General features: G+C 44.1%; 1 protein-coding gene across 1 annotated transcript in view; it reads left to right on the top strand.

Moving 5' to 3' along the window:
* The window catches only part of SYN3 (synapsin III), a 1,663,181-nt gene that overhangs the window by 744,011 nt on the left and 904,083 nt on the right, over positions 1-15,087 (top strand). The window contains exon 6 of the mRNA XM_069628788.1: positions 4,266-4,422. Within this exon, the coding sequence (XP_069484889.1) occupies positions 4,266-4,422 (157 nt within the window). The remainder of the gene's footprint in view (positions 1-4,265; positions 4,423-15,087) is intronic.

Raw genomic sequence — 15,087 nt, forward strand, 5'->3', positions numbered from 1 at the left:
GTGGGCCTTTACAGCCACCACATTTACCCATGTGGAATGGGCCTACTCCCACCCTGTGCCCACTGATAAGAACTTGGGATTCCATTTTAATACCCACCCATCCTGGAGTACTCAAATTAACATTGTGGACGGTCGTGCCTTTTTATGAGGATACTGTGCACAATCCTCCAAATCCTTCCCCCTACCTCAAGAACAGCGGCAGCCTTTAGCATTGTTGCTTCACACAATGATTATGGAAATGTCCTCTGCCTTTGCTTCTTGTACTTTCTACTCCAATGACTACAACTGATAACATATTGAGCTGCTCGCTGCATTCCTGAGGTATGATGCTCCTCTCCTGGCAAGTCCACACTGGCTTCCTTTAAGTTAAAGGATGCATACAGGTTAAGATCCTCTGCACCACACAAAGGCCTTCTCTGGCCAAAGGCCCCCCATTTCTTCTTCCAAGCTCAGACACTATACACTATGTTGCTCCCGTCAATCTGGCACCCTCCTTCTCATTCTCCAGGTTATGCTGAGCTGCAAAGGCCAGCAAGTTCATTTTTTCCACCATGGTCCAATTGTTATGGAACAAAGCTCTGCTACATATCCATGTTCTCCAAAACCATCTTCCATTTTCTCGAGTATAATAAACCTACTTTTTAGCAGGTTAGGCTGCTTTTCACTCTGATCACTCACCACCTCAGTGCCAACAACGTGCTTTATGAAACATGTAACCATACCCATACCAACACAGAAAACAAAGAACATACTCCTTACTAGCTTAATAGCAGTGAATAGGCCCTTATGCGGTTTATAATCTTTCCATCAAATTTTTTGCATCGAGGGACATTTCCATCGATTCTTTTGCGATGAAAAAATTTGCATCGAATGCAATTCTTTTTAAGTAGTTCCTATTTTAAGGTTTTTCATGTCATAATACATTGTTTCATGGTAAACCGTGACATAACTAATCTTTTGCCAACTGTGCGTTTCCGTGTCTTCACAATATCAGCAAAGTTTAATAGTCTTCATTTTCATTTCATTTCATTTCATCATTTGTATAGTGCCTTTCACCATAGCTATGGTCCCAACGCGCTGTGGATTTAACGCCCTGGGTGGCACCGAAGTCCAAGTATGGGGAATTGGGAGGTGCTATAATGTGTGTGTGCATTATGGCCATTAAAGGTATGAGGGGGTGGCCAAGTCCCCACTAGTCACTCATGTCTAAACGGCATGTGGATGGCTGGGAAGAAGTGCACTAGAGAAATAAACTGGAGGGGGGAGTGAAAGAGGATAGACGATTATGTGTGTAGCTACAGTTCGAATTTTTGTTGTGAAAGGTAGCTGCTCTTTTTTGACAGGGGTGTTGTGCAAATAGTTTTTCTAGTTATGTGTGGAAGCAGGAATCCAAGTGATTTGACCGAATGTCAAATTATCGAAAATGAAATGACCGAAAACAAAGTGTTCGAATGACCAAAAGTTCGAACACTTTGTTTTCGGTCATTTCAGGCCCGATAATTAGAAAAAAAAAACACACACACACACACACACACCCACACCCATAACAACCCCCCACCCACACCCTCAGCACACCCCCACCCACACCACCAACATAAACAAACCCAACTTACCTTGTCTTCCCGCTGGGTTCCTGCAGCGCCAGTTCCCTTTCACTTCTGTGAATGTGAAAGGGAACCAGCGCTGCAGGGTCCTTTTCTTTTTCTTTTCTTTTTTTAACACGGAAGGCTGTGGGGGTGTCCCCCGCAGCCCCCGCTCACTATACCATAAAGTATAAAGTAGTATAAAAACCTGTTTTTTTTCCAATGCTACCACCAAAGGATCGAACTTTTGCTGTTCGATCCTTTGGTGGTATCATTTTTAGAACATTTGGTCGTTTCGACCATTTGTTTTCGGTCAAATCGACCTAAACCGGAAGCAGATGTGGGTGGAAGTGAGACCATGCTTTTGGCAAGGTTACGAAGGTGCAGTGTGTGAAAGGAATAAATATGTTAGTTAATCATAAAAAACATTACCCACCGCATGGATTTCATCAAGTCACAAGACAATAGACACTCTCAAAATTCATCTAAGTGCTTTGCAATGCCCACCCTCAGGGTTTAGTGCGATATATTGGCCATCCCCATTCCTTCCAAGTGCAGTATATTTCCCACCCTAAAATGTCCATGTGCAGCAACATTGCCCACCTGCATCAGAGGAAGATACATGGCCCGGGTCCAAACAATCCCATTGCAACTAGATGTAGTTCTGTTCAACTAATCCTGTAAATGTAATTACAACTGGATTAGGATTGTTTATCCTTAGTTACATTTAAGTGCAACATATTGCCGGCCTTCAGAAACCATATCAAATCCAATACCTTGCCCACTCTAAGAGTTCTAAAGAGTGCAAGAAAGTGGGTGCCCTCTTGAATCCTTTGGGTGCATACCCTGGCTGCTTTGATGAATAGGGCGACAATGGCTCCTGGCGCAGAGAAAATGCAGGGGTAGAGCTCAGTGGGTAAATGAGGGTTGGATCAAAGTAACTGAATGGAAAAGGGGTGGGAGCGGGTGGGCCAGGTGGGTGTGGGGGTGCCTAACACTAGTCAGTGTGTGAGGGGGAGGCAGGAGGGGTTCAGGATGCGGGATGGAAGAGCCAGGCTTTGAGGACCTTTCTGAAAGAGAGGTGATACTCTATGAGACGGAGGGTGGGGGAGAGGGAGTTCCAGAAGGTGGATGCTAGGATGGAGAAGGAGAAGTCTCCTAGTCTGGAGAACTTGAAATGGGGGAATACCAGGTGTGCAGAAACTGATCTGAGGGATCAGTTGGGGTGGTAGTGTGTACGTTTGTTTTGGAGGAATTCAGGGCCTTTCTTGGAGATGGCACAGTTGGTAATGTACATGGTTTTGAAAGTGGCCCGTTGCCTGATGGGCAGCCAGAGGAGTACCCTGAGGGGAGATGGGATCTCTAGGGGAGAGTGTCACGAGGAGCCTTGCTGCAGAGTTTTGGATCCGTTGAAGCTTTCTGAGTTGAAAGGCAGGGGCGCCTAGGTAGAGGGAGTTGGAATAATCTATGCGAGAGACGATGATGGCCATGATTGCAACGATTCTGTGGGGGGTATGAAAGGTAAGGGAAGATCCTCTTGAGAATGCAGAGGTGGAAATTGCATGATCTGGGGATGGCATTGATGAGGCGAGAGAGGCTAAGTTCCGAGCTAATGGTGCATCCTAGGTTATTGACTGAGGAAGATGCAGCGGGTGGCGTCTTAAAGAAGGCGGCCGTGGGTAGGTTGGGGGCAGGATAGCTGTTTTGCCATAGATTTCAGTTATACCAGGATTGAGGAGGATGTGGTTGTTTGTCATCCAACGGTCTATGTCAGAGGCAGGTGGAAAGGTCTGGAGTGGAGAAGTCAGGGAGTTGCAGAATGAGGAAATGCATATGGTAAGAGTGGGCCAAAATTGATCGGAACATAGAGAGATGGAAATCATTCTAACACGTGGTTTAAATGATTAAATATGGGAGATGATAAACTAGCTAACTGGGAAACTGAGGCGCATTCTAAGCACCAGGCAGAGTTGGCAAGGCAAAAATAGCCTTACTTTCCCACAAGAGCTGTGACCCCGTCTCTAGTTTTTCCATGTGGGTGTCATAACCTAGGTGCTGCGCCTGTGATTTGCCAACATGGTGTACAAAAAAAGGCTGAGGATGTATTAATGTACTGTCCATCTCTAGTTGAATATATTTGCCAATTTACCTAATTTTAATAATACATTCATAGTTAACAAGAAATCGTACTTGGTTCGTGGCAAAGTGGTTTCATCCCAAATGGCACGCTGGTAAATTACTTCGTGTCAAGTTTTTGTTGGGGAAAATAGATCTATGTAGAGGGAAAGGGGCGTGGGGGTGGGAAAAGGCAGGGGGTGATGAGTGGGGAGTGAGGAGGGAGAGCGAATATTGTGGTGACCTTCCATTAAAAGAAGGAAAAAAAGGTAACTAGCCACTTTGTAACTTGTGGGGATGAAATGGCATGGAACATTGAAGAAAATTCCTGGCCAACCATTGAAAGATACTTTTGCTGTCTAATAATGTACTCTTAATACCTTCTCAATTGGCCTTTTGGCGGGAATTGATTTCTATTAGTTTGGTTTCAGACACATAATATCATGATGCCATTGTGTGGCAATAGTATGTATCATGTTACAAAATACATGCATGATCTCCTACACCATGTGCGTGTTTCTGGTCAGAAATCTATACATATGTGTTCCTCTTGTCTCCACCCTGCAGGTCCTTCAAACCGGATTTTGTCCTGATCCGACAACACGCGTACAGCATGACCCTGGGCGAGGATTTCCGCAGCCTCATTATTGGACTGCAGTATGGGGGCGTCCCCAGCGTCAACTCCCTTTACTCCATCCACAACTTCTGCAGCAAGCCCTGGGTGGTAGGTGCCATCTAACGCACGCAATGGTTGCAGGGAGCCCGGTACTGGGAGGGAGAGGTGAGGGGGTGTGGGGGCGTTGCGGCAGCCAGATGTATGGAAGAGTTACTCTAACGGGGGACAAAGAACAATGTTACCATTTGTGAATCTTGCATGTTTCCGGCAAGTTGGGGTTTGCGACCCAGCATTGTGTAGTGACCTGGTTTCCCTGTTGTCTTTGTAAGTATGTATGGAATGTTGGGTGAGTGACATAGAATGCTGCCTGTGAGAATGTTGTATGGTTGAGAGTTCTGAGTGAGTGAGTTGGGGAGATGGAGCTTACCTGAGAGGATGCCAGTGCATGTTGGCTTAGGCTCAAATGTACTTGACATAATAAACCTTATATGATGAACTGGAACTTTAATAAAGAAGCTACTGGAACATCAGAAGATGTCAGTCATCACTGGGAACCCCGAGTTTTGCAAATTGCAGAAGCATAACAGCAGACAAAATCCAGTCATGTATACTCAGTCCGCAGTATCGCCACTGACTGCCCCTTGCTTTCATCATTGTGTAAAAAAAAAAAGAGATTGTAAAAATGGCTGTCTCAGTGCAAAGCTGGTGCAGCCCATCCTGAGCCCAAATAAATTGAGCAAGGGGTTAATTTTTCACGTGGCCCAATTATTAATGAACACGGACATGTGTTGTACTTGCCGCACAGCCTTCAGACTCTCACCAACTACTTTCCAGTTTTTTTAATTTATTTTTCATTTTTATTTTGGTTCAGACATAAATTGTATAAACCTTTCACTTATACAAAAACACAAAGGCAAAACGATCACACAAAGAAATATGAAAAGCATTTTTACATCTAAAATTTAAAAGAACACCAAGCAATTTTTTTTGTTTCCCTTAACTAAATCAGAATTCATGAAAACATATCACACCAATGCTTGTAGCACGCTGTTTCCTCGAGTAAGGGAGTGAAGTTGTAGACGAATGATTTAAAAAATATCTATTACACCACAAACCATTTGCACACATATATATGCACATATGTAATCAATGTACGTGGAATCTTGGCAGTAAGCAAACATGGTCCTCTAAACTTTAGTGTTAAATAACAATGCACAATTGATTATGTAAGGTAAGACAAGGTCCCACGGAACACGTGCGATCGAGTCACAATTTAATACCGCAAATATATTCAATTCAAATTTAAATGCAAAAAGGTCACAGAGGTTTGGAATTTAGTTTTTAAAAAACGGTACAATTACATATATGTTTCCAAGCCCTGCAGTTTGTCCGTCTAAAAGGAGTGCTTCTACTGAATTTTGCACTGCACCTTGAATTGTTCCACATACACTAGTGTTTTAAAAGTGAAGACGTTTTTAATGGCCATTGTGAAAGCACGTCATGCTGAGAATTCAAGACCTGGTCAAGTTGTTAATTAATAGTTCTCCAAAAAACGCCATTAGCGGGCTTAATTCCAGGGCATTATTGCATCAACATTTACACATTCTCTTTGAACTGCCCTAAGTATATCAAAAGATATCCTGTAATGTGTGTCGTGAATCTATTTCCGCACCAGAGGAAGGGCGCTCAGCCAATCAGGTGGCTGGAACAGCAGGCGAGAATACACAATCCCCGGCCACTGTCTAAGCCACCCGAGGCTCTTCCCTGGGTGGTGCTTTTTTCCTTTTTCTTTTTTTTCCTAACGTGGGCAGGCAACAAGGAACCTCTCCCTTTTGCCTCCCCATGTTACAAAATTCCAATTCCCGTTCTCCCCACCCCAACTTACCTGCCATAGGCTCCGGTCCCCGATGCCCCTCCAAGTCTGCCCGCCTCTATTGAAATAGAAAAGGGACTAGGTCCCTTTTCGGATGACAGCTGCCATTTTTAACATGTTTTCCTTGACTGCCATCATCTGGAAAGGGTCCTAGTCCCTTTTCAATTTCAATGGTGGCTGCCATTTAAAAACAAAATCTGTTTCCGACGGGAGATGGACTTGCGCTAAGCTCATCTCTGATTGGACATAAAAAAAAAGAAAACTTTCCGCACCTAGGAAAATCCCAGGGTGCAAATAGCTTTCACGCCCCATCTGGGGGGCAGACATGGGGTTTAGCGGCCTAAAGCCCATGCTGAGGCCCTCGCTACGCTCAAACCTGCCAAATTCTCAGGCTGGCGGGCCATTAAACCCCATGTCCGCCCACCAGGTGGGGCGTGAAATCTATAATCTGTGTGATTGTGCTTGCGGAGAAGGACGTTTCTCACTTTGGTCTGTTTGTTTTTTCCTTGTCGTTTGGATAAGGTTCCCTTCCATGCCCTCTCGTCTCCTTTCTAGGTCCTGTCGACTCTACTCATGCTTTCTTTGCTTGTGCTGTCCTGTGTCGATCCGTCTTCCGCTTTTGTCTGGGTGTCTAGTTCCTGTGCCGTGTTCTCACCTTGGCTAATCTCACTTTTTAGCTAATCCTGCTACTCCCTGATTCCATGTTACGTCCATAATTCCTTGTGTTATTTATTCTGATAGGAATAGGGAGCCTTCCCTGGTTTATGAATTTATTCCTGACATATTTTGTTTTCTTAAATGACATGAGGTTTCAGTAGCAGTAGTTTGCCATCAATCTTGCAGGAGTTCTCTTTCTACCTAAACATGGGACCCTTGCCAAGCTTTAACTATCACGCGTCCCAGTTTAGATGTTTCCCTGCATCAACCTTGTGCCAGCCAATATTGGCATAAGATTCCTCCTGCTTACTGAAAGCTCGCCCATCTCCACGTTTCACTATCCCACTGTCTTACCTTCCCCAGACATCTAGCATGGGAGAAATATGCTTAGCCCACAAACTCTTCAGCCTTGAAATCAACCAACCATTATTTAATCTCACTGTGCTAAGCGAAGTTGCCTGTACTATCTGCCTTCGGTGGGATGTGCCTTTCCCAAAGGCATGTGATTCGTTTCTGGCTTTATTGGGACAACACATATATGTCCTTCTTGCAATTGCTTGTGTACTCTCACCAGGTTCAAATCAAGCCTTGGATTCGGTCATTCCATCTCGTATAATGCCACAGCTGGCGGGAACCTCTGTCTTGAAAGCAGAAAGATGCAATTGTCTTATTGCTTTCACCAAAGCTTATTTCTCTTGTTCTGATTTGACATTGTTTGAAAAATCAGGCACAAACTATATGAACTGTGCGCCATGAATGATAAGCAAACCATTCAGGGCACGCGTACTGTGTAATCTGCATCCCACAGAGAAATGGTCAGCAGAGTGGATTTGCCCACTCTAGTAACATTCAAATTAAGCTTAAAAGGGATATTAATAATTCAGTGGTGCAAAGGTATGACCCATGGATTATATGTTATATATTTTTTTAGGTTTTATGCTTTAAAGACACCAGTGATATATTTTGACTGACTGATTGATTGACAGACGAGCATTACTAGACAGACATGTAAGCACTTCTAGGGGAAGCATGTCCCGTGTGTGAGAGTCCATGAGGTCAAGTTGTGGAAGCTTACTTGGACAGACAGGCCTTAGGAGTCCCTGGTGTGAGTGGGACACCAGGCTCCTGCAGAAGTTAGGTTTCACTCACTCGTTGGTTGGATGGCTGTCTCACACTCTGGAGATGTCCCACACGTGTCCGGTACAGAATACCCCCGATGATCCAATGGCTCACCAAATGAGAGCTTTGGCTTCCATAGTTTTAATAAAAGGGGCCAAACTAGTTATTTCCATCCACTTTATGGTATATTTAATGCCCTTGAAGAAGCTCATCAAATTCTAATTCAAAACATTATTGAAAGGGTTACATTTTGTTCATACAGGAAATACGACACTGAACAGTTTTAAAACTCTAAAACCAAACAAATCTAACAGACATTAAGCAGGGAATAGGCACAAGTCGATCTTAGTGAGTGTCTGGAAGGTTTATAGTGAAAAGACCGAAAAAAATATATAATTTTTTTTTCAATACGTTTTTTTTTCGAAATGGGGGGTTCCCCCAACCCCTCTTTTTTAATTATTTTTTTATTTTACCCCTTTTTTTACTTACCTGACCCCAAAAATACATATAAATAAATAAATAAAAAATTCAATTTTTTTTTTTTCGAGATTTTTTTTTCAAGATTTTTGTCATTCGATATTTTTTTTGGCCTTTTGACTGACCACCTGTCTGGAACAGGGGCACCATTTGTATGGCTTTTAACATATCCGGAAGAGAAATTCAGGCGTCTGGACCTGCATTGAAGAAGATGGGTGGGGTCCGCAGCATGGAATGATGTACCTGCTGCGCAAGGAGAGGCACCCCTACCAAGGACCCTAAATGGTAGGTTACCACCCTCTGGCGCACCATCGGTTCCTGTGGATAAACCTTTACTTCACGGAGACAATTAGAGATAGGCAGCGGAGGTCACTCAAGATGGCAGAATGAAACAGGAATCGCGTGACATCCTTTGACGGCCACATTCTGAACCAGCTGTAGTCTCTGAGGCAAACAGGAAGCCTATAATTAATCACATTACTGTAGTCAAACTGCACGAAGACAAATGCAGAGACCAATTATTCCAGGTAGACTTACAACATAAAAGGGCATACACCATTGTCAGATGTAAAATACAATCTCGAGTAGTAACATGTGCATGTTAAATGTTAAGTCAAACAGGACACAGCGGTTTCGTACTTGGGTAACAGGGATAGGATGCATGCTATTGTAATAATTCGGGGCCCTCAATCATTGGGCCTCATTACAAGTTTCCCGGTCCAGCAACAACGGAACCGGTAAACTTGCCAGTACTGTTGTTACCGGACCAGCAAACTACAAGTTCGGCTCTGGCACCCGCGAGCAGACCATGTTGGATGCACCGGCACCATTCATAAATGGTGCTGGTGCATCCGACCTCCCCATTCCCATTGAGTCCTATGGGGCTGAAATGGGAATGGGGAGCATTTTTTTCCGGCGCCCGGGAATGGCCAATTACCAGGGTATTAAACAACTCCAGCGGAACCCTTGCCAGTTTTACCCATTGTGTCCATCTTGTCAGAATTTAGTTTCAGCCAATTTGCCTGAATCCAGTGAGTGACTTCAGTTGGACAACTTGTCAGCGACTCCTGATCCACCTCGGGCTGCATTGAAAAGGGGCATGGCTCTGTATGTCATGTTATGTTATCAGGATTTATAGAGTGCACTATCACCCAGCGGTATCATGGCACTGGGATAAAAACAACAGTGGCTCTGAACAGAAGAGTTTTCAGCAGCCTGAATTTGAGATGATTAGAGGTTTTCCTCAGTGAGGATGGTAAAACAGTCCAAGGTTTGGCTGCTGCCAAGGAAAAAGCACAACCACCGACCCTGGCTTACCGAGAGGAAGGGACAGATAGCAAGCAGGCAGACAGGGATCGAAGAGAGCGACTAGGCAGGTAGTGTACACATTTGTCCTGTAGATAGCTGGGGTTCCATGAGGGATATGCATCGCCACACGGGTGGCAAGATTCTGCAGCAGTTGAACTCTGTGGATTACACTTTGGGCTGTGCGAGATATAACACATTGCAGTAATCAATACAGCTCAGCATGAGAGCAGCGACAACTGGAGAGCAGACATGAGGAGGAAGTAGAGGAAGAACTTTCCTAAGAATCTTAAGATGGAAATGTCCAGCTCTGCAGACGGCAGCCACTTGTGTATCCATGGAAAGTGTTGAGGAGAAGATAACACCTACATTTCTAACCACTGTTACCATTGAGGGAAAAGAACCCAGTGATGTAGGCCAGAAGGAAGTGGTCCAAGGTGAAGGGGAAAGAGGAGCATCAACCACAAGGACCTCTGTCTCATCACCATTAAGCTTCAGCCAATTGTGGTTCATCCAACTTCCAATGGCTGCCAAGCATTGGCTAAAACTCACCGACACCTCAGTCTGGTCAAGATTTAGATGGACCAGGATCTGGGTTTCGTCAGCATAAGCATAGCAGCTGAACTGGATGGACCCCAGCCGGCCCATAAGAATGGGGATCTCCAAACAGCCCTTTAAGATGAGCAGCAGCACCCTCGAGATACATGGGAATGCAGATTCATACTCTTGCACCAAATAATAATGACAACTGAATAGTTTGGCAAAGGGAGTCCGTTTAATGACAAGTACAGAAAACGGGGAGTTCAATGAACATCAGCAACCGCTCGATCTTCCTTCACGCTTAAACTCCAATTAATTTCAGAAAAACACATTATTTATACCAAAAACCCGTCATCATTGACGCGTAATCTTAAAAACCTAACATGCAACTTGATTGGTTATAGGAAGGTAACTTTAACATAGGTACTATATCTGTATATGGTAATGGGGAGAGGGGATTGGATAATCAGTGTCAGGTGGGGCAACTGATTTCTTCCTTCAAACTGGTCACTGTAAATGTCACTAAGAGTACGACGTCTCATTGGTCGTACTTAATATAGGACCCTCGATTACATGGTTCACTATGTTTGGGTTGTCATCAATCCCACTCATATTTTTCCACTTGCGCTTAGCAGCATGCAGAATAATCAACCAGGTGCAGGGAGTAAGTCTGCACCCCAGCTCCCCTCCAATTATGTTACATCCACATATAGGCATCCACTGGGATTCTCAAACTTAGGTGTCTTCCACCGTGCCTGTATGCACCTTAGCCACTATTGCATGTATGCCTTAGTTAACAACAATCTCTAGATGCCCTGTGTTATAATATTCCAACATGCGCACTTCCAAGACCTACATTAGATACTCAGTCTACTCACTACTCTGCACCATCCTAGCTATTACCATCGCAATGGCTCACACACACTCTACTCCTTGCAACTTGCAGGACAGAAACACGCGACTTAGAGCTGGGCTGCCACGACTTTACGACCTAAAAAACAAAAGAACCAGACCATCAGGCCTCACACCTACCACTACGGCTTCTAACCCTACTCCAATCACCACAACTGTTGAAAGATGTCCCAAAATACAGACTAACCCTCATCTTAATCTAAAGAGATTTAAACACACCAAACCTAAACATATCCAAAAAAATATCACTAATCCCACCCTATCAGGAGCCCTTATCAATGCAAGATCCCTCATAGCACATAACACTGAAATCGCAGACATACTCGCCACGGATAAGCTAGATCTCCTGGCTGTCTCTGAAACCTGGCTCCACGATGCCACAGGTCCCGCACTCATGATTGCTATACCAGACAACTACAATATTCTCAGAGTCGATCGGCCCAACTCCAGAGGAGGTGGCCTGGCTATCATTGCAAAAACCACGCTAGCTGCGAGACTCAGCACATCTCCAGTAATGACTTCCTGCGAACTACTCTCAGCCAAAGTACCTATCTCAAACAATAGCACACTAACTATCCTCCTTGTGTATAGACCCCCAGGCCCTCTAGGTAATTTTGAGGATGACCTCGCTAGCCTTCTCACTAACAACATCAAAGACTCCACCCAGATCCCACTACTAGGTGATTCCAATCTGGGATTTAACGATGCTGAGGACAAACAGGCCCAGTCCATCCAATCTATTCTAGTCGATCATGGCTTATCACAACAAGTCTTGGCCCCTACACATATAAAAGGACGCACACTAGATTGGATAGCCAATCGCAATTGCGCTACTACCATATCCAACATCACACCTCAAACTTGGACTGACCACCACCTCATCTGCTTCTCAACCAATATAGAACAGTCTAAATTAGCTACTCGTGAAATAGTACCACCCTTGCCTACGAGAAGCAAAAAAGAAATTAGTGCTGAAAAACCACTCCACTCCTCTTACCAGCTCTCACCACCAGTGCCTTCAACCCTAACCCAGACATGCTAGTTGAGACTTTCAACAAAACTATGTCCAATGCCTTGGATATGATTGCCCCTATCAAACTACGCAAAAGTAAACAAGAATCACACCTCAACACATGGTTTACCCCTCACCTTAAAGAACTACGAATCCAAGAAAACGTAAACTCCAAGCCATCTGGAGGCACACACCCTCAGATGAGAACAAAACTCTCCTCACTAACTTGGCAAATAAATACAAGAAGGAGATAATCCAAACCAAAAAAGACGCTTTCAACGAGAGAATTAGTAAAGCCAACTCGAATTCCAAAGAACTTTTCTCCATCCTGCGAGAAATGGAAAATCCGATTGCTCCCATAGAGAACATCCCTAAAGACCAAGAATGGTATACGAACATCCAAATAAGTACCTTACAAACCAAAATTGCCAAGAAAAAAGCTTCCTTGAGTTCCAATGGAACGCACACCACCACCTCTACAGTTACCCCAAGAGCTAATAAACCCTACAACCACAAACCTTTCAGGTTTACTAACATATCCATTTTGGAAACTGAAAAGGTTATATCCTCTCTGGAACCTTCAAATTGTCAAGGTGACAGTTGCCCAGCACAAATTATCAAGGACGCAGCTAGAGACTTAGCACCTTTTATTGCCAAGATTATTAACGCCTCCTTTAGAACTAGCATGGTACCCACCAACCTCAAAGAATCCTGGGTACTGCCCCTCCTCAAAAAACAGACCTTCGACCCTGCCATCCCCACTAATTATAGGCCCATTACCACTGTCCCATTCCTCCTGAAAATCATTGACAGAGTAGCTTACCTCCAGATCCAAAACTATCTGGAGGAAAACCAACTACTAGGGACACGCCAATCAGGGTTCAGACCACAACATGGTACTGAAACGGCCTTAATTGACCTCAAGACTCAAATCGACGAGTTGAAGGATAAAGGTAATACAGCTATGCTCCTCCTCCTTGACTTATCAGCGGCATTCGACCTAGTGGACCATGAAGCGTTATGCAAGCATCTAGATTCGGCTGCCCATTTCTCAAGTGAAGCTATAGCCTGGGTTCAATCCTTCCTAGCCAACCATACTATGAGAGTGTTCTCCCCTGTAGCCTCAGCAGACCCAATACATATCACCTGTAGCGTCCCACAAGGTTCATGTGTCTCCCCCACAATGTACAATATCTTTACCAAGCCACTGTTCGACAAACTTGACAGATTGGTGGTAACTTATACGAATTATGCGGATGATACGCAGATCCTCATACCACTATCTGGCAACTTTGTCGAAGACACTGCGCTAGTAAACAAGATTTACCTCCTCATTCAGGCATGGATGGCCTCACACGGCCTCTGCCTGAATGACGATAAAACAGAGATGCTGATCCTGGGTTCCGACTCTAACCTCAAAAAACTCAGTACCAGCTATTCTGCATTTAACATTGATGGCAACACAATCAAGGTGGTAACTGAGGTAAAAACACTAGGTTTTTACCTTGATTCCACTTTATCTCTCAAAAAACAAGTTACCTCCCTGGCTTCATCTACAGCCTATACATGCAAATTAATAAGGGCCTGTAGACCCTATCTTTCCAAAACTAACTGCATCGCTCTAGCCAACGCTTTAGAAATGTCCAAGCTAGACTACTGTAATGCCCTTTATGCTGGTGCCAATAAAACGATCATAAACAAACTGCAACTATTGCAGAAAAATGCTCTTAGAGCAGCCTTGGACATACCCGCAGAGTGCACATCTCCAATACCAGGAGAGACCAACACTGGCTAAAAATGAGTGACAGAATCCTCCTCAAGATGCTATCCCTCACCTACCAAGGACTGAACAACACTGCACCTCCATATATCTCAGCCAGGTTTACCAGAAAATCTTCCAGTCACCATACCAGAGCATCTAACCATCTTGCACTAGAAGTTCCCGGATTCAGGCGAACAAAATCAGGCAAAGCTAGCTTCCCTGTCAGAGCTGCCCTTGCCTGGAATGCTCTCCCTACTGCACTAAGAGCTGATCAACCTTATTCCAGATTCAGAAGCAATGTAAAAAGTTGGCTCTGGTCAAAGGACTCCCTCTAAAAGCTGCCCCTGTACCTAAGTTTGTACTATGGCATGGGTTCATTATGTTTGCTTATCTATACTGTTTAACACTGTAATAATAACTGTAATAATCTACTGTAATGTATCCACAATATGTTCTACATCATGTAACCAAGCTTAAGTATTCTTGCTACCGTTGCGCCCAGTTACCCCTGGGTTGGGAGCGCATTATCAAATAATAAACTAAACTAAACAATCATTCATCACCTCAGTGGTCGTGTGTCACTTACTGCTTTGTAGTTTGGCCTTGAGTCTGCTTCTTGGTCTGAGAAAGTTAAGAAGTATGGGTACGGCAGGACTCCATGCGTAGGTGTGAAAGTCTCACCCCTTCCTGCCTGCCTTGTCACGTGATTCAGACACTGTGAAATTGGCCTCTTCTTCATGCATTTTCATGTATTGGATTTCATTCTACCAGTCTTCTACCATTTGTGGCTTATCGCGACTTTTCTGAACAGGATACTCTGTTCTTTTTTGCCTTAATTGTATCAATTGCTGGCCTTTCCCAGCCCGATACAACTTTGGCTTCTTGGCATGGTTACCTTCAGCTGGGTTTCTTTTTGTCTTAATTCTCGATTTGTTTGCTTTAGCACTCTTCTCTTGAAACCTTTAGTAACCGTTGTTCAATTCTGCTCATGAGCGTAGTGGATTTTCACTCATCTATAAAGTGCTTTTGAGGTAGATATATGTATAGTTGGCACTTGCCGCAATCTAATTTATGACTAAGCATAAGCAAGCTTCACAATTTCTTTGCTTCTTGTGG

This window comes from Ambystoma mexicanum, chromosome 12 (assembly GCF_040938575.1).
Source record: "Ambystoma mexicanum isolate Mex_15411 chromosome 12, UKY_AmexF1_1, whole genome shotgun sequence".
Classification (NCBI taxonomy): Eukaryota; Metazoa; Chordata; class Amphibia; order Caudata; family Ambystomatidae; genus Ambystoma; species Ambystoma mexicanum.